Raw genomic sequence first — 23,830 nt, forward strand, 5'->3', positions numbered from 1 at the left:
ATTTTGGATGCATCATCCCACAACAATAGCAGTACATGATGTAAATTCAATTACTGCATTAATAAGTCAACTCAATTCTATCATCAAGTTCAGTACCTTCTCTAGAACATGTGCCTCTAACATCAGAACAAATGCCACGCCTATCCTACAAATAATGGACAAATTTCATTTCCAGCAAAGAAGGAAAGGTGTGTGTTGTTCCTAAGTGAGCAGAAAACAAATCTCTTAAGAATGTAAGAGAAAGGTACCTTCCGATCATATCACATTAAGAAGAGTGTAGTCAAAAAAAGGAGTGCTAAAGTAACATGAGAAAGAGCTATACAAAATATGGCAGCTATGTATGGGAGCCATCTGATGGGAACAGGAGATTTCAGGTAATATTTTAGCGAAGTAACAGTATAAAAATAAGATCATATCTAGCCATGGTCCGCCATGGGAGTGAAAAAATAGCATGGCAAAGGATGAAAGAAATAATAGAGAAAGTGGCTAGTGGAGTTCTAGGAAAGAACTGAGGAAACCAAGAATGAATGTGCCTTGATGATGGCTTGAAACAATAAGAATAAAAAGGTCCACCTATTCAATACTGTATATAATATGTTAATAATAAAGCTTACAATAATGCACTGTTTTATATTAAGACTATAATTTCCTTAAAAGTAAAAGTGACACAAAAGTGTTGGACATATGTGCAAGACACATCAATTTTAATGGACTCGTGTAGCCACAACATATTTTATTAATGCTTCAAGACATGCCAATAGTGTTATATTAGGTGCTGGTATTTGCAAATTACACTTATGTTCTTTCCCATTTATAATTTAAGGATGAAGATGACCCAATAAATAATATGAACATATTATATATAGTACTGAATAGGTGGACCTTTTAATCCTTGTTGATAATGATAAGTCACTACTGATCTGCATTTAGGGCAGTCGCCCAGGTGGCAGATTCCCTATCTGTCGTTTTCCTACCCTTTTCTTAAATGATTGCAAAGAAATTGGAAATGTATTGAACATCTCCCTTTGTAAGTTATTTGAAAACCTAACTCCAAAGATAGGCAATCAATCACTAATGATCTAGCTACCTCTGTGGATCAGTGGTAGAGTGTCGGCCTCCCGATCCCAAGATAGTGGGTTCAAACCCAGCAGAGGTAGACGGATTTTTGAAGGGCAGAAAAAAGTAAATTCGACACACCATGTCGTACGATGTTGACATGTAAAAGATCTCTGGTGACACATTTGGTGTTTACTAGACAAAATTAATTAAATCTCAGCCAAAGATGCCCAACAGCGTTTTGGTTTACTCAGTCCGCCATCTAGTAGGCCTAGAGAAAAACGGAACGTCGAAATTGACGAGCAGACAGCCAGATGGCATCAAATCGAAAAGTCTGCACATGGTAGCTGAGACCATACTATTCTTCTTCTTCTTATTACTGATCTTGCATTTAGGGCAGTTGCCCAGGTGGCAGATTCCCTATCTGTTGTTTTCATAGCCTTTTCTTAAAAATGATAGCAAAGTAATTGGAAATTTACTGAACATCTCCGTTGGTAAGTGATTCCAATCCCTAACTTCCCTTCTTATAAACAAATATTTGCCTCGATTTGTCCTCTTGAATTCCAACTTTATCTTCACACGGTGATCCTACTTTTAAAAACACCACTCAAACATATTCGTCTACTGATGTAATCCCACGCCACCTCCCCAATGACAGCTCGGATCATACCATTTATATTAGTCATAAATAAAATGAGATTTATAACATGTAACATACCATCTAGTCGAGCAGCTCGTTTCCTTTCTCCCAAGTCTTCTCAGCCCAAACTTTGCAACATTTTTGTAACGCTACTCTTTTGCCGGAAATCACCCAGAACAAATCGAGCTGCTTTTCTTTGGATTTTTTCCAGTTCTTGAATCAAGTAATCCTGGTGAGGGTCCCATACACTGGAACCATATTCTAGGTGGGGTCTTACCAGAGACTTATATGCGCTCTCCTTTAAATCCTTACTACAATCCCTAAATACCCTCATAACCATGTGCAGAGGTCTGTACCCTTTATTTAAAATCATATTTATGTGATTACCCCAATGAAGGCATTTCCTAATATTTACACCTAGGTACTTACAATGATCCCCAAAAGGAACTTTCACCCCATCAATGCAGTAATTAAAACAGAGGATTTTTGCTATTTGTGAAACTCACAACTTGACTTTTAACCCCATACCATTGCCGATGACCTCGATGTTAGGCCTCTTTAAACAACAACAACAACAACAAGCATCATCATACCATTGCCGAATGTCCATCTCACAACATTATCAAGGTCATTTTGCAGTTGCTCACAATCTTTTAACTTATTTCTTACTCTGTACAGAATAACATCATCTGCAAAGAGCCTTATCTCTGATTCCACTTCTTTACTCATATCATATATATATATAACAAAACATAAAGGGCCAATAATACTGCCTTGTTAATTATTACAGGGTCAGATAAAGATTTGCCTACTCTCATTTTTTGAGTTCTATTTTCTAGAAATTTAGCCACCCATTCAGTCACTCTTTTGTCTAGTCCAATTGCACTCATTATTGCCAGCAGTCTCCCATGATCTGCCCTATCAGATGTTTTAGATACGTCAATGGCGATACAGTCCATTAGACCTCTTGAATCCAGGAAATAGGCTATATCTTGCTGGAATCCTATAAGTTGAGCTTCAGTGGAGTAACCTTTCCTAAACCCGAACAGCCTTCTATCGAACCAGTTATTAATTTCGCGAACATGTCTCATGTAATCAGGAAGAATGCTTTCCCAAAGCTTACATGCAATGCATGTCGAACTGCAGAGATGCCAACTTTCAAGAAAGGTAATTCGTAATGCAGCCGTTATGGCAAGGGGGGGGGGGCGCTCGTAGATTTTTTTTTCGTAATCTTACTAACTTACATATCATTTAATTTAAAGCTTGTAGTTCCTGTTTGGTAAACGTACACTGGTGACATGCTTTTTCTTTTCATATCATGTGCATCCTCTGCACTAACAGAGCACTTAACACTTCGGAGTTCATATTAGCACGAAATTCAGTCTTGTTCGTCTTCATCATGCGCATCCGAAACATCGCGGCTACACACACTACAAAACACGTGTGAATGAGATTTTGAGGAATGCATTAAACAAGGCCATTCTTCCGAGTATACCTCCCTAAATTTTTCAACTATATTTATTACTAGCGTCACTAATCACGGTAACGTAATCACACGTATTTTCCTGCACAAGAAATCGCTTCATTGTTTCAAACCTTTCGCATTTCGTAACACACGATTAGCATATATCCTAGAAGAGCAATATATGTAAATTTGGCAACCAAAATTGCAATAAATACTTCAACAGTCACGCACACAGTATTCACAATTAAACGGAGTTTGTCACCACTTTAGCGCCAAAACAAAGACAAAAGAACCCTCATACTTGCATGGTAGTCTGATTATGTGACGAACAAAGACAACAACTCCGCAAGATATACCACTTCACAGGTGCCTATATTTCCGGAACTGGAAGCACACACTGCGTTCGGCGCGTGAAAACTCAAAATATTCTTAAACGAGGGACAGGAAAGGGGTATAAATTATTACTGAGAAATTCGAAAATAATATTCTGAGAATTCAAGCCGCCTTGTGTATCCTTTTGAACACTTCATACACTTAGATTTAAAAATCAACAAAAAATCGTAATTTGTGGTGTGTGATTCGTAAAGGCGTAATTATGATGGGTAATTCGTAATTATTACGATTAAATCGTAATAGTTGGCATCTCTGGAACTGATGGCCAGTAATTTTCAGCTTTATGTCTATCACCCTTTCCTTTATATACAGCAGCTTCTATAGCAACTCTCCATTCATTTGCTAGGCCTATAGCTCCTTCATGCAAGTAATAATCAAATAAGTACTTCAGATATGGTACTATATCCCAACCCATTGTCTTTCGTATATCCCCCAAAACCTTATCAATTCCAGCTGATTTTCTAGTTGATAACTTTTGTATCTTACTGTAAATGTCATTGTTATAATAGGTAAATTTTAATACTTCTTTAGTATTAGTCATCCCCCTATCTGGACAATATCCTTCTTTTTTTTTTCTTTTCTTTTTGCTATTGGCTTTACGTCGCACCGACACAGATATGTCTTATGGCAACGATGGGACAGGAAAGGGCTAGGACTGGGAAGGAAGCGGCCATGGCCTTAATTAAGGTGAAACCATGGAAAACCATCTTCAGGGCTGCTGACAGTGGGGTTCGAACCTACTATCTCCTGAATACTAGATACTGGCCGCACTTAAGCGACTGCAGTTATCGAGCTCGGTCATTATCCTTCTAACCAACAATCTTTACATATTGCTGACTGAATACTTCTGCCTTCCTTCCCACTCCTAGCTCCTTCCTCTTGCATCGTCGCCATAAAGGCCGGTCTCCACTGATTAACATACAACACCAACATGTTAAATTTAACATGTTACAATTGACATGTATATTGTGATTGTGTCTTCCAATTTGCTTTGCATGTTAACTCAGAACGTTGAGGTTAACACTTTTAACATGTTGGCGTGTTTTCTGCTCCAAGTGGAAAACGTGTAAAGTCAATTCGTTGTTCGTGAGATGTTGGCAAAGCTTCGGCAACTTCCTTGCCGTTTCCAGGTCAACAGATAGCCAAACGACGCAAATGACATGCTTCTCGTGAAGTAGGATTATAGTTACAACACTCCGCAACACTCATTCTCTTTGTTATAAGCTACAAATACAGTACAGGTGCCAGTACGCGCATGCGTGTAGTTCTCTCTGCACTATACAAAAATTTACAGTCAGAAATGGAGTGGAGCAAGATTACTTTGGACTAAGTTAATGACATAATAGAAAGGCCTTGTTTGTGGGATGTCTTATCAAAGGAATACAGAGATAAAGCGAAGAAAGCTGACAGTTTCCAGAAACCGGAACTCTAAATTATCTATAATTATTCCCGCGAGTGCGTAAAAAAAAAAAAAAAAAAAAAAAACCTAGCGTCCCTCCGCTCCCAGTACAGTCAAGTATTGAAACAAAATCAGAAAAGTCGGAAGTCGGGGGAGGGGGGCGCGGGAGCGGACGAAGTTTGTACTTCAAAGAGGTTTGCTTTTGAAGCAATGAAAAGGATGAGGGGAGGAAATGTGTCTAATAAAACTGCATTTCTAAATCATAACAAGAAGCAACAGTGGCAATAACAAAGGCCAAATACTCTTCATTTGAGTCCACTGTCCTTGTTTGAAAATACTAGACACCACCTAAATTTATTACCGCAAATTGATATGATGAACTACCTATATATAAACAAAGAAGGTCAAGTTTAACATGTTTATTAAGTGTGGACACAATGTTAAATGAAACAGTATTCAACATTTAACATGTTGATGGTGTCACCAGTTAACACTTAACACTTTTAACATTTAACATGGCGTTGTTAAATGTTAATCAGTGGGGACCGGCCTTAAGACCTGTCTGTGTCAATGCAACATAAAGCAACTCGCAAAAAAAAAAATTAAAAAAAAAAATAAACTTCTGCCTTTTGAAGATCCTCGCATACACACTCCCCTTGTTCATTTATGATTCCTGGAATGTCTTCCTTGGAATTTGTTTCTGCCTTACAGTACCTATACATACCATTCCATTATTAACTAAAATTTGTATGACTGCCAATTATGCTTGCCATCATGTTATCCTTAGCTGACTTCTTTGCTAGATTCAATTTCCTAGCAATTTCCTTCAATTACTCCTTACTTCCACAGCTATTTTTAACTCTATTTTTTTCCAACCTGCACCTTCTTCTCAGTCTCTTTACTTCTCTGTTGCAATATAGTGGATCTATACTATTCCTTACCACCTTTAAAAGTATAAACCTGTTTTCACATTCCTCGACAATTGCTTAAAACCCATCCCAGAGTCTGTTTACATTTTTATTTACAGTTTTTCACCGATCGTAGTTACTTTTCAAAAACTCCCTCATACCTGTTTTATCAGCCATATGGTACTACCTAATAGTCCTAATTTTAATACCTTCCTTTCTATCACATTCATTTTTAACTACGGAAAGTCCGACTCGTTGGCTAAATGGTCAGCATACTGACTTTCGGTTCAGAGGGCCCTGGGTTCAATTCCCAGCTGGGTCAGGGATTTTAACTTTCATTGGTTAATTCCAATGGCTCGGGGGCTGGGTGTTTGTGCTGTCCCCAACATCCCTGCAACTCGCACACCACACATAACACTATCCTCCACCACAATAATACGCAGTTAGCTATACATGGCAGATGCCGCCCACCCTCATCGGAGGGTCTGCCTTACAAGGGCTGCACTCGGCTAGAAATATTATTATTAACTACGAAAAAAACCCCAGCTCTGTGATCATCAATACCATCTATTACTTCGGTTTCTCTAAAGAGCTTATCTGGTTTTATCAGCACCACATCCAGAATATTCTTCCCTCTAGTTGGATCCATCATTTTCTGTATCAGCTGCCCTTCCCATATTAACTTATTTGCCATTTGTTGGTCATGCTTCCTCTCATTCGCATTACCTTCCCAATTGACATTTGGTAAACTGAGATCCCAGCTACAATCACGTTCCTTTCCATATAGTTTCCCACATAGCTGATTATCATATCAAATAATTCTGAATCAGCGCCAGCGTTATCCTTTCCCAGTCTGTACACTCTAAAGACATCAAGTTGCCTATTATCTTTAGAGATGAGCCTTACACCTAGAATTTCATGTTTGTCATCTTTAACTTTTTCGTAGCTTACAAAGTCTCCTTTCACCAGAATGAATACTCCTCCTTCTACCATTCCTATCGTATCTCTACTATACACACTCCAGTTCCGTGAAAATATTTCTGTATCCATTATATAATTTCTCAACCATGATTCAACGCCTACTGCAATATCTGGTAAGTATATATCTATTAAATTACTTAATTCTATTCCTTTCTTTACAATACTTCTACAGTTCAGCAATAACATTTTTAGGTCATCCCTACTTGACTTCCAGATCCCTGTACCTTTATCACCACTCCCTAGACCACCCCGTTTCTCTGAATGTACCTTCTGATAACCCTTCTACACAAATTTCCTAACTTACATGTACCACTGCAGTTTAAGTGAAGGCCATCTGAGCGCAGATCCCTATCTCCTACCCTCCCACGAGAATCTAGAAATCTCACTCCCAGTTTCCCACATATCCACTCTATAGTCTCATTTAAATCCCAAATCACCTTCCAGTCAGTATCCCTCCTATACAATATACCACTGATAATCTCTGCTTCCTTAAATTTTACCTGTGCTGCATTTACCAGATCCCACACATCCTCAACTATGGACCAAAATGAAATTAATTCTATATGGCTTGAAACAAGTCGTAACATGTACCAACCAACTGTAAATGATCATGAGTAAATGAGTACTGATTAGGTTGACCTCAAATAACAAAGTTTCTTGTACCTGATCACTGTCAATATAGGTTACAATGAAGTTTGTAATGATTAATGGCGTCTAAAGTTCGAACTGTTGCCAGTCATTACAACCTATCAGGTTTAGAGCTCTTAGCCCCACGTACCAAGTAAACTTCAAAGCCAATTTACACACTCCATTCTTTTCTTTCTTCATAATGTATGGTTGTGCCCAGTTTCCGGTTTAGTAATAATTAGAGCACAAAATTTTGCATTTTGCGACAGCCATGAATATTAATGCAAATTTCAACTAGAAATGTTAATAATACAAAATTAGCAAATAATTGCAATTTCGTATGTGCAGTGGAACCTCGATTCTCCGTTTTTGGAGGGATCACCATAAAAAAAATGTTCAATATGGGAAAACGGAAAATCTGGGAATGAATGAACCATGAACAATTTGGCTAAAGATCACAAAAAAAGATATATGTATACCGTACTTAAAATCTTACAAACACCCCTAAATCAAACCAAACTATACCCCCCAATGGGCCTTCCGCCTACCAAGCGACCGCTGCTCGGTCCGAACGCCTGCAGATAACGAGGTGACACATGGTCAGTGTGACGAATCCTCTTGGACATTATTCCTGGCTCTCTAGACCGGGGTGCCATCTCACCATTAAATAGCACAAGTCTCGCAACTTTACATTCAGTTTTACCGGGGAAACTTCGTCAGTTTCCTCTGAAAACTTCTTTCAGTTCAGCAATTTTGATCGGTCAAACTGTTCGAAAAACCTAATAAAAACAAGCCAAACAATCGACCACAAGTTTTTTTTAATTCTCTAATCTAATAAAATAAAGCACATTGGATACAAAAGCACCCAACATGATGGCGAAATCCCTTTTTCTTTAAATCTTCCATTGTAATTTGATCACCGGTATACTGTTCGTAGTCAGTTTGTGGAAATCTTGTACCGCGCAAATTAGGCCTACAGCCTACATCGACTAATAAAGGTTATGTTGAACTCGAGAATATTGTTTCGAATGTAAGTACCGATTCTCAAGTTTTCGAATGCATTATATTCAATTATGTCCGTCACTAATAACAATTAAATTGGAAAGAGAAAAGTATCATCAAAACTTCCGAATTTACGGTTATTCGCGACAGTGAGCTCAGCTGGAAAACACGCTCTACTGTCCAAGACGGTACAAGTGCGAACTGATGCAAAGGTTTTTACATGTAACGTGCACAAATAAAACGACTGCAATTTTAACATTTTAACACAATAACGTGAAATTCCTAGTCTTACATTAGGGCCAAAACAGTAATAGGCAATCCCAAAACCTCCCATTGCTTTATGTATGTAAGGTACAACATCTGTTCTGGTCTCGATAACGTAATCGTATACGACAATATTAAAATACTAAATTTGTGTTACTTAACGAGAAGCAGTTTAGATTCCTGCCTGAAAGCTCAGCGACTATACAGTGCCCTGAGGGAAGTGCTGAAAACCTGTTCGGCGATACACTTGGGGGGGGGAAGTAAACATCTAACCCTGGACATAATGTAGACGCTTTGCAAGTACGAAGTTTTGGCGAAACTCGTTCCGTCTTCAAGTAGAGCTGTCGAAATGCGCTCTGTCTTCTTCCAATTGTTGTGGACACTCTCTGCTTTATGATTTCAATTCTCTAAACAATACCACGCGAATGCCATGCTAAGATGGTCCGTTATGCAAGTTCACCGCCAATCGCTTTTCCGCTTCCTCAAATTACCACAATGATGGACGTTAACACCAAGATTCGCAAGTATGGCGTAGCCGTCCTTTCGTGAGAAACAGTTTCTTGAAAAACACGTGATCGAGGATTTAGCGTTGATGGGACTGAAATTTCTGAACGGTTCATACGGGAAATCGTTTCTTTGAGGAACGGATAATGCGGGATTTTTACAACATGATTTAATTAGGATGCTCGCGGGACCACGTAATTTGAACGGATAATACGGGAAAACGTAGTTTCCGGGAAAGTATAATCGAGGTTCTACTGTAATTCATTATAAACGAGTTATTTTTTGTGAAAACCATGTTTATGGACAGAAAAACACCCAAACCTCGATTTTCAACTATTACTATAGATCAGTATTAATACAACTGATCAATTAATAATCAAATTATACAACAGTCATACGACTTTTTATCGATTATTACCAATAAACGACACCTGCAAGACGTGAAATGCATGTCATTTGTGTCATTTTCCCCATTGAATTTCTGGTTACATACAACTTTTAAATCGATTATTAATTGAAAGCTATATTGGCACGAGACAAGATGCGAGATGTGTGTTTCCACTTCCCATCATTCCTGTTCGAATTCTGTTGGGCACAAGGTGAAGAGAATTAACCTGCATTAATCACTGAGATTATGGTGCGCACAGCTATAAATGCCTGTGAGAGGGCTCAGCAGTATTCAAATGAAGGTTTAGGTGCCACAGATTCACTGACTGTGTTTTGCAAATTTTGTAATTGCAGAGTTGCGTGGGTAAAGAATGACGGTACTGTAAAACATATTAACAGTGAAAAACATAAAAAAAAAAAAAAAAAAAAAAAAAAGAGATTTTTCTAGCAGATTTGAGCATTTTGATTTGTTGTGGACCCTATCAAACAATGTTGACTGTGGGCGTTTTATCTCAAGCAAACATTTTTTTTTTCAAAAAATAGATGCTAATTTCGGTAAAAATTGATGCTAATTTTTCCAGTCCCTAGTAATAATGAAATGAGAAACTGTTAAAAGAAAAGAAAAAAAAGAAAGGAATGGGGGCACCAAACCTTATTTTTGATCAATTTGCAACAAAATGCTAAATCAAGAAAATCAATGCTAAATTCAAAAGACTAAATTTAGGATTTCAAACTGTTATAAACCAAAAACTGTAACACTACAATACTATGACATAGTGCAGTATAGTAATAAATTATGTTAAATAAAAGGATATTTGGATGATCCACCCAGTGGGTATCATTGAGCCAGTAGCCTTGGCTGTCATCAGATAACATCGCCTCATAGCTCCTCTTCAGGTACTTGATATCCTCAGCATCTATACCCTTGGTTAGGAACTCGTAAAGCACCGTCATTTCCGCCATCAAGTCTCTCTTATCGAACACTATGGGCTTAACAACAGGAAGTGAAGGCTTAACAGGAAATGATGACAGGAGTTCCTCGATATTGGACTTCCTGTACTTCTTCACCTTAGGAGTCTTAAGAGTTTCGTTCTCAACAGGAATGGGAGTAAGAGGGGTTGGTGGAGTGATTGCACGATTATAGCCATGATCATGGTTAAACTTGACTTCCTCTTGTGGTTTCCTTCTAACTGACGAGCTCTCATTACTTGCCATACTAACGGGAGACACAGACACAGCCCTAACAGGTGGAGGTAGGCTATAAGAGTGTTCCATGGTGATCTGAGGAGCTGGCAATTCATCACTACCTATTTCCCCTTCCTCCAGCATTTCACTGTCCTCGAACTTAACACTTCCTACATCTTCCGTCGTGGGGAAGTCCCTTAACACTTCACCGTTCATAGTGGCAGTAGGCTGAGGAGTAACACATGTCCTGTTCTTAACTTTATTAACCGACATAGTTCTTTCGTCCAACATTTGGTTCTCCGGGCTTTCAAACTCACGCTTCTTCCTGTTCTCAAGAGACTCATCGTCTGAACTTCCAACTGGAGATGGAACCGATTTGACCCTCGCCGGAGACTGAACTGTAGGTGTGCTCGTCTTATCAACACCCGCCAATGCCATCAAAGCCTCGACAACCGAATTTTCACTTCTCGTCTCTTCCCTGATGACATCTACTGCATCTAGCCGTTCCGGAAGTGATTCTATCTTCTCTGCGACTGCCACATCTTCTCTCCGTGTCTCCACCTCACCCTCATCTCCTTCGATGTCACTGCAGGGCTCGCTAGGTAAAGGTGTAGCACTGCCATCCGCAAACCGATCTCTGTGAAATGCAAGAAGAATTCTATCAGTAAACAGAGCATTCTAAAGTGAAAGACTGTTCTTAAAGATGCGTAAACAATACACATAAAATGTTCTTCATGGAAATTTAAGAGGGAGTATTGTATAAAGGAACTGAAAAGGCTGAAACTCTACCACCAATATGTCAAGTTGCAACACTGAAAGCAAAACCAAATGAGAGAACGGCAGAAGTCTGATTTTACTGCCCGACACGATAACGCAAGCTACTCTCTGTCTCAGAAAAGGTTCAGACTCAACATAAACACAGCCTAACCATGTTCTATAGTGAAAACCTTCACTGCCTTCCTCAGCACTGCATTATATAATGTTAAGCCACACTTTACAAGATTCCTTTGAAAAAATAAACCAAACCAAAAACTATATAATACTAGCTTTTAATTGTTTCAGGGACACTCCAATAGCATACGCAAACAGAAACGGTCACTCATGATGGAATGCTGTGCGGCTACAACAGTATTTTTAAGGCGGCTGTTCTATCTCGTTATCAGCACCCCATCTTCTGCAGTTTTGTAGTTGATGTAACAAATTTCCTTATGAGCTCAAATTTGTTTAATATACAACATGAATCATTATTAACAAAAGCACATTCTTTGCTCTCAGTACCAACTACATTCCGATTAAACTAATTAATACATTTTCAGACTAGTGGGGGTTTGTACTTCAGTAGTAACCAACCCTCTATTCCTCCTGAGAATCTCATTCTCTCTCAGCCACGTCTCAAGCTCAACGGGATAAACAGTAGACAAGATTTAAAGCATAATTTTATGTTCTGTAACTGTAAGTACCTGAAATTGTCTAAAAGAAATGAAAAGGTCATTTACCCATCCAAATCTCTTAGTCCTTACGGCTGATAATGCTCTGCTAGCTTACTACATACCGGCAACATAAAACAAGCCTAACCTGCAGAGGAAAAATGACTAAATTCCCATTTTCATGTTAACAACAATGATATTCATTGCATGGCCTCAGCTACAATGCCCAAGCATTTTAATTTAATGCCATTAAGACTGCCAACGCATCAACTTCATTGTTCTGTTTTACTCTAATATATGGCAGAAAAAACAGATCTTTACTGGGCAATCCATGGCTGTTTTAATTCATTCTGTTGGGTAAATACCAAATATGTCCCCAGAGATCTTTTATGCCAACGTACAACATGGAATATCGAATAGACTATTTTCTGCCTTTCAGAAATGCAACTTCATCTGTCAGGCCTGACCACCGCTCCCGGGATCTGGAGGCTGACACTTGGTCAAAGATGCATAGAGAAAGCTGAAAAGAATGATGCTTGCTGTTATCATTAATATGATTGCTGGTGCTAAGTGATATGTTGCAGTAGAATGCTATTTGAATGATGCAAATTATGAATCAGAGATCATCTCCTTTCCCTTATCCAGCTCCTGCCCCTTCCTCTCTCCTTCCACCATTCCTCTTCCATCACTTTGTCCCAGTCCAGGTTTATTCTTCTTCTTGCACTCCACTTTATTGAGTTGATCCACCTTGTTCTAGGTCTCCCCCTCCTTCTCTTTCTCCATCATCTGTCTTTGTATTCTTTCCTCCTCCATCCTCTTTACATGTCCAAGCCATCTTAGTTTACTCCTATCAATTCTTTCATTTAGGTTTTCATTCCGGCGACCTTCCTTACATCTTCGTTCCTCAATCTATCTTTCCTATCATACTTCAGAGATATGACACGGAAAGAGCATGCTTTAGTCATGCATAGAGGGTATCATCCTTGAGGCTGAATCAGTAAGTCATTGGCTGTTTTTGAGATCTGAGAATAGTTCGATTCCTATCTACATTTATCTCTAACTTTTTATCTTTTTTTTTGTTTTTGTTTATATCACATTAAGAACGAATACCGGTTGAGATGGCCTGTCAATGAGTGTTGATGCCCGCCCTCCTGACGAAGCTAGGAAGTAGAAACTAACTCGTCGGGAGCTGAGAAGAAACTGATGTAGAACTGGAATTGAAGAGAAAACCAATCTGTCTGCGATGTGGAGACTGTCCTTGCCCTCTTGTTCTCTTTCTATTTCTCCCCCTCCCCACACTGACCTGTCATTGTGTTTTTCCTGTTATGCGTACCTTTAATTTTGTAAGCATTCACAATTTCACTGAACCATACAGCCTTTGACATATGACTTTGTTGACAGATGATTATTTTTCTTCTCCTTCCGTCACTCACGGCCAGGAAGCTTGTAGGTTGGTCATTGGATCATTGGATCATTTCGCCCTCTAATGTCCCAATCCACCTTGATGCTTCAAGTCGGTAGTATTAAGGGGAGGCTTGCCACACCCAAAGGCATTTTATACCGTAACTGCCAGGTTTGAAAGAGGCCACTCCTAATCTGAAGAACACATACTGCACGCTGGATTTCAGTGGCATTTCTTCCATTGGGGAACCAGCTTCTCCACCCAGAGAGACTGGCTCCTTTCGAGAGTGGGGTTATTTACTGTCGTCTACTCCATTCCGTTGTAGGTAATCCTGACCAGATTACTTGACTGCAGTATTACTATCTACTTCAGTTTACTATTACTATCTACTTCAGTTTACATTCTTGTTTCAGTCAAACATCCTGTTTTGTGAATTTTGACATCCTCTCATTTATTCGACATTGTTCTCAAATATGTAATAATGGAATGAGGGCTGTGGTAACTGTAGAGCTTACAAGAACAGTGGGAAAGTTTGGGACCCCCTACTGTATAGGAAGAGGTTAAGATTGTAAATAATCTATGGGTTGCATAAAACAAAATGACAAGGTGCTGGTGGACCACTCTGTAAAACACAAAAAATACCTACACTACTCATTTACAAAAACATATTAATTTAATCTCACAGATAACGTAAAGAACCTCACCTGAGACCTGTTAACTCTTCCAGTTCTACCATGTCGATATCCATGAGGACAGAAACTCTTCTTCTGAAAGCATCATCTTCCTCCTCACTTTCTAAACTAGACTCACTATCTGAACTAGATGAGGACGAAGATGATGAAGACGAGGAACCTGACGACTTGCTGCTCACAGATGAGGAAGATGCCGTAGACGACTTGGAAGATCCTCTTTCCAACGAAGGCGGTTTTTGGTAGTGAGGTTCACTAATATCTCCCTGAGATTAAAAAAGAAAAAGATGAAATTACACTTCCAAATAAATTATATCAAAGCCATGTCATAATACATAATCTTACCACAACTACCATCAGAGGTTTTAAAGTGAGGTGATATAAGATTCTTAGCGATATATTTTAAATTCCAACAAGTTGTTAGTGTGTGTGTAAAAATAAGCCCATCTGGTGGCCATGATCGTCAAGTCTATATGGCCTGACACCGTGATTAGTCGGTTCGAGTCCTGTTGGTTGTATACACTTTCTAATTCCTAGAATCTTGGATTAAATTCCAAACCACTCCAGAGTGTTCATATGGAGTAAGGTCACATGATGCTGTTGATGATCCATCACATGGAGGCCCCTTAGTGTTACTCGACTGGAGTAGGCTATGTGCTGACACCGGATTTCAACCTCTCCCTACCTCATTATCATAATCATCCCACATCCGTATGCGCAGGTCACCCATGGGGAGTCAAACAGAAAGACCTTCACCAGCCGAGCCCAACATGTCCTTGGACACTCCCAGTACAAATAGACATACGGAAGAAAAAAATAAATAAATAAATAAATAAATAAATAAATAAATAAATAAATAAATAAATAAATAAATAAAGTATTTATAATCTGAAGTGTTCTAATCAAAATTTGTAATGGTAGAAAGTGGAATTATTCCCAACCTGTACTCGAATCAGACCGCATCAGTTACAGATGTCTGTGCTATTGAAATAAAGCAAGGAGTGAGGCAAGGCTGTGTTCTATCTCCACTCCTCTTCAATATTTACTCTGAAAGGTTATTTTGTGAAGCACTGGAAGGAAAACAGGAGACCATCAATGTTAATGGGAACACAATGCGATATGCAGATGATACCGTTCTGCTTGCAACAAGTGTTGACGCTCTGCAGAGATTACGAAACCGTGTGGTTGAAAGCAAGTTTGCGTTTAAACACGAAAAAGACCAAAGTAATGGTCATAAGCAAACATGTCATTCAAGCTTTTAACTTGACAGTAGCTGACACATCACTGGATCAAGTCCAATGCTTTAAGTATCTTGGCAGTGTACTTGAACACAGCTGGAACAGAGCTGTTGAAATCAGGTCCCGGAACCAACTTTACCAACTTTGCTTGTTCTCTAAGCTGTTTATCCTCTTCTTAAGACTGAAGCATTGGTCACCATTTTCCTGCACATTAAATGATATAAAGCAAAGTACATCAATAATACAGAGTTCCTCAACAGCAGATAATTATTCTGAACAGACAGACAAAAGCAATCATATGCTATATATTGACAAGAAGGAAGAATAAGAAACACTGCAACTAATGTGATGGTGCGACTCTGCATTAATACCTCTGCTGGCGTTCTTATAACTGTCTTTCTATTTGCTGGTCTCCAAAAGATATCCATTGCATATTTTTTAGTCTGCACTGCCAGTACACTGCAGAGGAATTTTGAGAAACAGTCCAGGCAGCAAGGATGGATACAATGTTTCTGACAGTGCACGTGATTGTGGGTTAAGCTGAGACTGAATTCAATATAATTACCATGTGAGTTACTACAGACTATTCATATAACAGTTTTTCATGTTTATCAGGAGAAAATGTTGCACACAGAACTTTGTCATGCCATAAAAATTAAATTTCTTCAGATGCTGAATTGTTCATGGTCCAGATTTACTGTAATACTATTTTGTTCACACAGCCGAAGTGAATTTATGAGAAATACTAATTTCCCCTGTTGCAAATTTACTGAATCATTAATATTATGTTTATTCTGTAAATTTAATATTTGTCATGAAATTTTTAAGGCCTATAGATTTTAGTGTTGAATGTCATACTTTAAGAGTTTTTTTCTAACCACCTAAAAAATGATTTTTCATGCCTAAAATTCCAAGGTCTAATAGCAACCGTACAGAAATCAGAATTCTATCCCATGTTGACATAAATTTTGAAAGAATATTAAAAACAACTAGGTAAAGGAGGAAATAGAACTTCAGTTCTGGTTCAAAAGGCCAGGTCCTTGGGTGAAAGAGATGGAGATCAATGATCCACAACCCAATTTAAGATCAAATTAGACAAGGGTAACAATGATAACAAAAACACAAATGCAGTGTGTATAGCCATGCCAGTATTATGCTGGACACATTCAACCAAGTAACAGATGCATGCTCCACTGACTGGGAATGGTTAGAACTTTCTGGGCTTAAGAGTGGCATGGTTCAACACAATGGGGTCTCTCCAGTAAGGCAAATCTCTCTACACATTTTACTCACAGCTTGTATAGGCAACCACTATGTATTCAGGTCACGAGTACATGGATGTGATATTACTCTTTGGAGAAGCCAGCTGCAACGCATAGGAAGCAGGATGCTTATACCAACAACAATTTTCTAGATGAAAACAAGAACTATTGAAAGTGAATAAGTTTAGAAGGGTTGAACATGCTCAAATTTGCATTAATGACGGACGAGGCCATTTTGAGTACTAATTTAATTAATCAGCTCATTATGGGTCAAGGATTAGGATGCTCATCCACAAACCCATCATGTCTCCTGCTGCAATTGCTGGTTCCACTACAAACAGCCTTTTTAATAGCTGCTTAACATGCAAACATACTAGAGTGTCAAATATGATCTGTGATCATAATTACTACTATTCTTCATTACTTTAGCACACATGGAATTAAAATAAATACATACAAAATATTCTGCTAGCACTGAGTTTGAACCTATGTACATAACAGCCACCGTTAGCCGTTAACCACTGTGAGTGTCGAGAAGTCTGTTGTAAATTGCCATTCACTGTAAGGTTTCAGTGTCAACCCACAGTTTCTGATCAACATGGGAGTGTCATGGAGTGTTCCTTTTGTACACGTAGCACGATTCTGTGTGTTGGTTCAATATTACCTCCCTATTACTGGACTGTCAGCAACGAATACATGTATTCCAAGCCATGTAGCTACACACAAACTTAATATCAGATGACAGAGGAGATGTTTTTATGTCAGGTTGCATAAATCTAAAGAAACAAGGGCAGCTGATTCACCTGGTGTGTATATATATAATGCACAAAACATGCATACCTGAGTCTCAGAGTCTGAAGGCTGAACCATTTCCTCCTGATCACTTTCAGCAAGCTCCCTTCGAGATTCTTCCTCTTCTTCAGGGGTTGGTGTTGGGGGCTTGATCTTCCGCTGCCAAATTGAAATAGTTTAAATAACAAAGTACAGAACAGATTATTTAGTGAAGATTACTTTCTTTGACGACTGCTAATTCTTGATTATACACTGTTGTTTATGGATCAAAAATAAGACTTATATCCATTAAGGTATAGTTATATTTTTAGTAGTTTCAAACAAAAAGAAAAAAGTATTGCAGAACGAGATACCCAGATTTTTGGAACACGATGAATGAAATGGAAAATTATGTCATCATGTACTAATTTTCTTGTCAACCGATATGACATCTATCAAGAAACTGCATATGAAATAAAGCTTTTACAAGAAAGTTTTGTATCAGCTATGCACTGAAAAGTTGTAACGTAACACACATGTGAATATGAGGCACAAATTTTAAAAAATCAGCAAATCGCCCAGCTCTCAACTGGCAACATCGATCTACCAACTAGTTTCGATATTTTCATTTAATTACTAATTTCTGCTAACAGATATCATCATAGGTAATAAATTTCATATTATTTTGTATTGAAGAGCAATATAATGTAAAACAAAAGCTGAAGATTACAGTAAATTGTATTGAATAGGTGGAAACCTACAGCTTTTGTTTCACATTAAAAGCTAACAAGCCATACTTCCAGCTCCTACAATTGTAAGGAAGCACATTACTGAGTATCAGCTACAGTATCGCTCACCATTACAAGGAATCTTGAACTAACAGGTCTCAAATTACTAGGGCTCTACTGTGTATAATTCCTCTGGTCCTTAAATATGACAGAAAGAAATCCTAGTGAGATTAGATCATGTGAAAGCGAAGGATCTGATTTTAAATTCACTGAAGCTGATCCTGAACACACAAGTGCTGAAGATAATGTACAATTTATCGTCCTCTGTATCAAGTAGTAATAGTGACAAGCAAAGTGGCTAAGCTGCCGCTAAGACGTGAATATGCGTTACACCCCCAAAATCATATCACTCTCTTCATTTCAGTTCATTGTAAAATATTCTAATTTTGCTTGATAATAACGAGATATATTCCCTTTGTTTCGTATATATTGGATTCTGTTAATAGTGTTTTATTTAGTGTAATAAGGAACATGAATTTTGTTCTGACTTGAAATTTTAACTCTGTTTTTCACATTTGATTTCCTGTTGAAATTTAAAAAACAAATTACAGTGAAGTTTTGTTAGGGTGTTCCTTAAAAGATGTCGTAAATTCAAAGTCCCAATTCAAGTCTTATTAAATCTATATAAAAATACCTTGCTTATACCTTGCTCAGCCCTGAAAATGTTCGTCACCCGTTTCCAAGAACCGTGATTTCCAACACAGATAGGAGCCAATATAAATGGTCTATTATTGGACATTATAAATTTTCCAGCTAACTCGTTCCTGGCTGCCAGCGTTTCGCCTCATGTGCTAGGTTGGGCTCATCAGTTGGTACCTAGCACAGATTTCCTACGGGAATCAACATCTATATCATCAGATAGGAGTCCTCGTCACAGGGGGCAGGTTGGGGAAAATTGCACAAAACAAGAAAAAGGTCTTGAATTCCTGAACTTTACAAGGCAAATTTCAGCTTCAGGGAGCAAGCTGTTAACCTCAGAAAAGTTAAATTCTGCATGCTGGCTTTCAGTGATATTACTGAATAACACAATAAATCTGTTTGTGCTTATATTTCGCATTCCATTCAGAAGTTGGTACATTATTGTCTTGTGGCAGTTTAGTTATGGATACAGAAAAAGTCATGAAATTTCTTACTAATGAAGACAAAGTTAAAATCCATGAACTGGAGAGGCTTCCATATCTTTCACCGGTGGCACATACGTTGAAACTTGCACCTTGTGAGAGTTTCGACTCTCACACATGGCCAAGTTTAGCCTCCAAATAATTCAGGGTCGAAGAGTGTGACCAGGAAACAATGTCTAATAACATACTGATACAAATGTAAGGCTTCAGCTAACATTTGATTTAGAAAGTGTTTTTTCTGCAATAATAAGTTGATACATTTATGGCCTCCTTCCAAATGTTTCCACATTTGTTGTCTGATGTTTTACATACCTTTTAATACACTGTTGTTATTTAATAAGCTCAAAGGTTATCATATCTATTCTCTCGTATTTTTCAAATCTTTAAAACTCTGCCCTCGTCTTTAGAAAGGGTGGATAGCCTATATTTCACTGTACTTGTATATACACAAAAGTACAACGCATGCATGTTGAAAAAATATACCGAGTGTTTCCCTATCGCTGTTAGATAGTTTTTATTTGTGTATTCAATACTACTTTTTCCCATTAACAAGCTCTCTTTCCTTGTCCCCTGCAGAAACGTCTCAATGAGGTTTTACTGTACTGTATTCATAATTAGTAATTATCTAGTTTACAATGATGTATTATAATGCCATATTATGATAGGCTGCTGGTATGGAGTTTAAGTTTGCCAGTTCCATAGTTAACAAGCCCCATCAAAAAATAACTCTTCCACAAAACTTCCCAAGAGAATAAAATTAATGAACATAGAGTGAGGAAAGTTTTTCAATCACACTCAGCAGCTTCTTGAAATCTGATGTTTCAAAAGGGAAGCAATACCGTATATCCTCACGTAATTTTCCCTCCCAGACTTTTAGAATGAAAATTTGGAAAATATATATATACAGTAGAACTTCGATAATTCAAAATCCCGCCTAATTCGAAGAAAGTCTCGTTCCCGGAAACATGAGATACAGTTTTGCATGTTATTTAAATTGTTTAATTCGAAATACGGATAATTCGTAATTCGAAGTGCAATGTCAGCTCCATTACCGAAATTTAGACTTTTAATTCGAAACTGCCTTTACATTTTAAAACAGTAGTATGTTACAGAGTAATTTCAACCTCGAAATTTATCCGCGTCATAATAGAACGCGTGTTCTGGAACGTGGAGTGGTACCGTAGCTTTCTGCATTTACACTCACTTCGGTGGATCTACAGCGCGCTTCATGATTACTAAGTTGAATGAAATCGGAATTCTTTTGTATTCAAACTTTTAAGAAACGCCGTAATATTACGCAACGGGCAGTGTGCGGGAAAACAGAATCCGCGAATACTGGCGATGCTGACAGCTGATGCACAGGGGAACCAGCATAATTTATCCTCGTCTTTGAATTGTGTGATATTTTTCTTTCGTTGCGTGAGGTTATATTTGTAAGTTATTTACCCAAGTGCATTATTTGAACATTGTAAATGCACCTTGTTGGATACATGTTGGAAATAGTTCTTTTTTCATGGCATTTGAAAGGTTTAAACCGTGAATCGAGGTGATCGCATGTATTAATGAGACTTAGAATACTTTGTGACCTGGCAAGTGTTTACATTTCTGAAGTACAAGAGAAGTGCCATGGCGGGAAATTGTACAAGGATAGTCATAGGAAAGTTCGATTTAAGGACATAGGGCACTTTCTGTGTAAATACAAGGCATCTAAAATGCTTACAGTATAGTAATTTAATGAATAAAGTACTTGCACATGGGAGCCAGCATAGATTTCTCGTCTTTGAATCGTACTTTTTTTTCTTTCTTTCGTTGCGTGAGGTTATGTTTGCCAGTGAGATATCCAAGTGCATTATTTGAATACTGTAAATGCACCTTCTTGGATACATTTTGGAAATAGTTCTTTTTTCATGGCATTTGAAAGGTATAAACTGTGAATCAAGGTTAACTGCATGCAGTAACGGGCCTTAGAATATTTTGTAACGCAGCGAGGGTTGGTACTTCTGAATTGTGAACTGGCGGTTAATTCGAAATCACGTAATTCGAAGTCCGACTTTTTAGTCCCAACGACTTTGAATTAACGAGGTTTTACTGTAATCGCATATTTTTACCCCTAGTTTCCACTAATTGCGATCCATGGACTTTTGCCTTCATGATTCATGGTGATGTATGGAAATCGGGAACTAGTTTGGAAATTCCAGTTCATGTTTCCCATGCCACGAGAGGAGGAAGTGACTGATTACTCAACATTCCAGCGCCCAAGGCCAGAATACACCTGCGACAGCTAGCCATAACTCGCCCTTCTTATCAGCTGTGACTTGCTCTTACGTGTTGTGCCAAGTGTTTGTTAGCGATGTGATGGTAAAGAAAAACAGTAGCTACGACGCACAATTTAAATTGTCTGTAACAGAATTTGCCGAAAGTAATGGCAATCGTGCTGCATCTCGTAAATTTTCCGTAGCACCGTCACACCTGCGTTACTGGCAGAAGCAGAAAGAAGAAATACGGTGTATCAAGAAAACAACTTTATCACTTCGGGACCAAAAACCGGGAAGCATCCACAAATTGAAAAGTAAGTTCTTTGTTACAAAAATCAATTGAGAAATGATAGCTTTTCAGTTTTCCACGAGATGTTTCAGCACAAACCTTGAAAACTCCTGATTTTAAAGCAAGCAGAGGGTGGCTTTGTCGTTTCATTAAAAGGAACAGTCTTTCTTTTTGAAGAAGGACATTGCAGACGACTTCAGAAGAAAACGACTATGAATGACATGATAAGTCTATTTCTTTGAAGTGAAATACAAATTAGCGTAGGCAATTTTACAGATTTGGCCCTAATACAGTATTCTAATTTACTTCAGGTACCTGGCTCCTATCTTCAGCAAAATCTCACTTAACATTAAAAGATGACTGTTTCTGTATAATTATTGCTAGGGAATGCATTGCCTTAGATTTTTTATTAAAATTGTGTTATACATATTTTCAATTATTTTGTACTATTTGTCGAGTTCACTTGGAAAAGTCACTATTGTGGCTTCTAGCACACCAGTAAATGTTAGTTATACAAGTCTTAGGCCTAAATACATTTTGTATCTTAAGTAAGGTAATTATGTTCAATTTTTCATTTCCATTTTTAATTTAGTTTTACATAATTTTCCATCCCCATCTTTTTAGATCGAAAAAAAGTAAAAACAGGGGGAACATTATGCGAATAAGTACGGTATATATTTTAACTTACCCGGAAGGAAGGCATTTTGGGAAGAGCAGCTCTGAAGCCAAGGCTGAAACCACCGAGTCCCATGGAATCCAGCCCCAAACTCTCACGGCCAGTGTCCAGAAGAGAGTTGAGAATGTTTTCCTGTTTACTACTCGGAGTAGACTTCTCCTGACTAACACCTTCCGTACTGTCCATCGAGCTGTTTTGTGCCTAGACATCACAATCGGTATTAAAATATACAGCACACTAAAAATACATTAATAATACATTAAGTAACAGAAAGACAGGAACATTACTAGGAACTTAAAATAGGGTACACACAACAACAGGTCAGTATTGGGAGAGAGAAAATAGATAAGGAGACAAAGATAAAAATGAGAACACAAGACAAGGACAGTCTCCAAATCTTCCAACACTGCCATCTGCACAGAGGATTGAAAATATCAGGTGGATTGAAAAGTGACAAATGACAAGGTGCTAAAAAGAGTTAAAGAAAGAAGAAAAATTCTACCGACAATAAGAAATAGGAAGAGAAACTTGCAGGGTAACTGGTTGAAAGGAGACACACTTATGGATGTTATGGAGAGGATGGTGAAAAGAAAAAGAGAACATTAAAGATATAAGACAATATAAAAAAGGAAGATACATGTTGATCAAGAGATGACACAGAGAACCAATAAATAAATACATACATACATACAACCTGACTTGAAACTGGATAGGAAGATTAATCCAAAAGGTATAACGGAGCAAATATGATAGCATAATTATGAAAGAATTTCAACAGTGTTGATAGTGTTGTGAATTTAACTGATTTAAAGGTACTAGACTTCAAATAACAATAAATCCTATTTCAAAATAAATATTAATAGATACTTGTATCTCAGAAGGTAAAATCAATGACAGGGTCAAATTTAGATAGTAAAGAGGTACCAAGGTTTTAAGATGGAAACAAAACCCAAAAGATGGAGAAGACCTCTACCTGAAGAACACAAGAAGGTGCTGGTTATTGGGCTCAAGAAATACTGGTAGGATGTCAAAGCCAGGAGGAGAACAAGATCTAGACACTGAAATGAAATTGGTTATTATGTAGTCCATGCAGTCTCAAAT

At 38.0% G+C, this 23,830-nt stretch overlaps 1 protein-coding gene across 3 annotated transcripts in view; it reads right to left on the reverse strand.

Moving 5' to 3' along the window:
* The window catches only part of Set1 (SET domain containing 1), a 112,317-nt gene that overhangs the window by 26,889 nt on the left and 61,598 nt on the right, over positions 1–23,830 (reverse strand). For all 3 annotated transcript variants that reach the window (XM_067159020.2, XM_067159019.2, XM_067159021.2), the window contains exons 8-11: positions 22,742–22,930; positions 17,670–17,780; positions 14,345–14,595; positions 10,442–11,448 (exon numbers count right to left, since the gene is read on the reverse strand). In XM_067159020.2, the coding sequence (XP_067015121.2) occupies positions 10,442–11,448; positions 14,345–14,595; positions 17,670–17,780; positions 22,742–22,930 (1,558 nt within the window). The remainder of the gene's footprint in view (positions 1–10,441; positions 11,449–14,344; positions 14,596–17,669; positions 17,781–22,741; positions 22,931–23,830) is intronic.

This window comes from Anabrus simplex, chromosome X (assembly GCF_040414725.1).
Source record: "Anabrus simplex isolate iqAnaSimp1 chromosome X, ASM4041472v1, whole genome shotgun sequence".
NCBI lineage: Eukaryota > Metazoa > Arthropoda > Insecta > Orthoptera > Tettigoniidae > Anabrus > Anabrus simplex.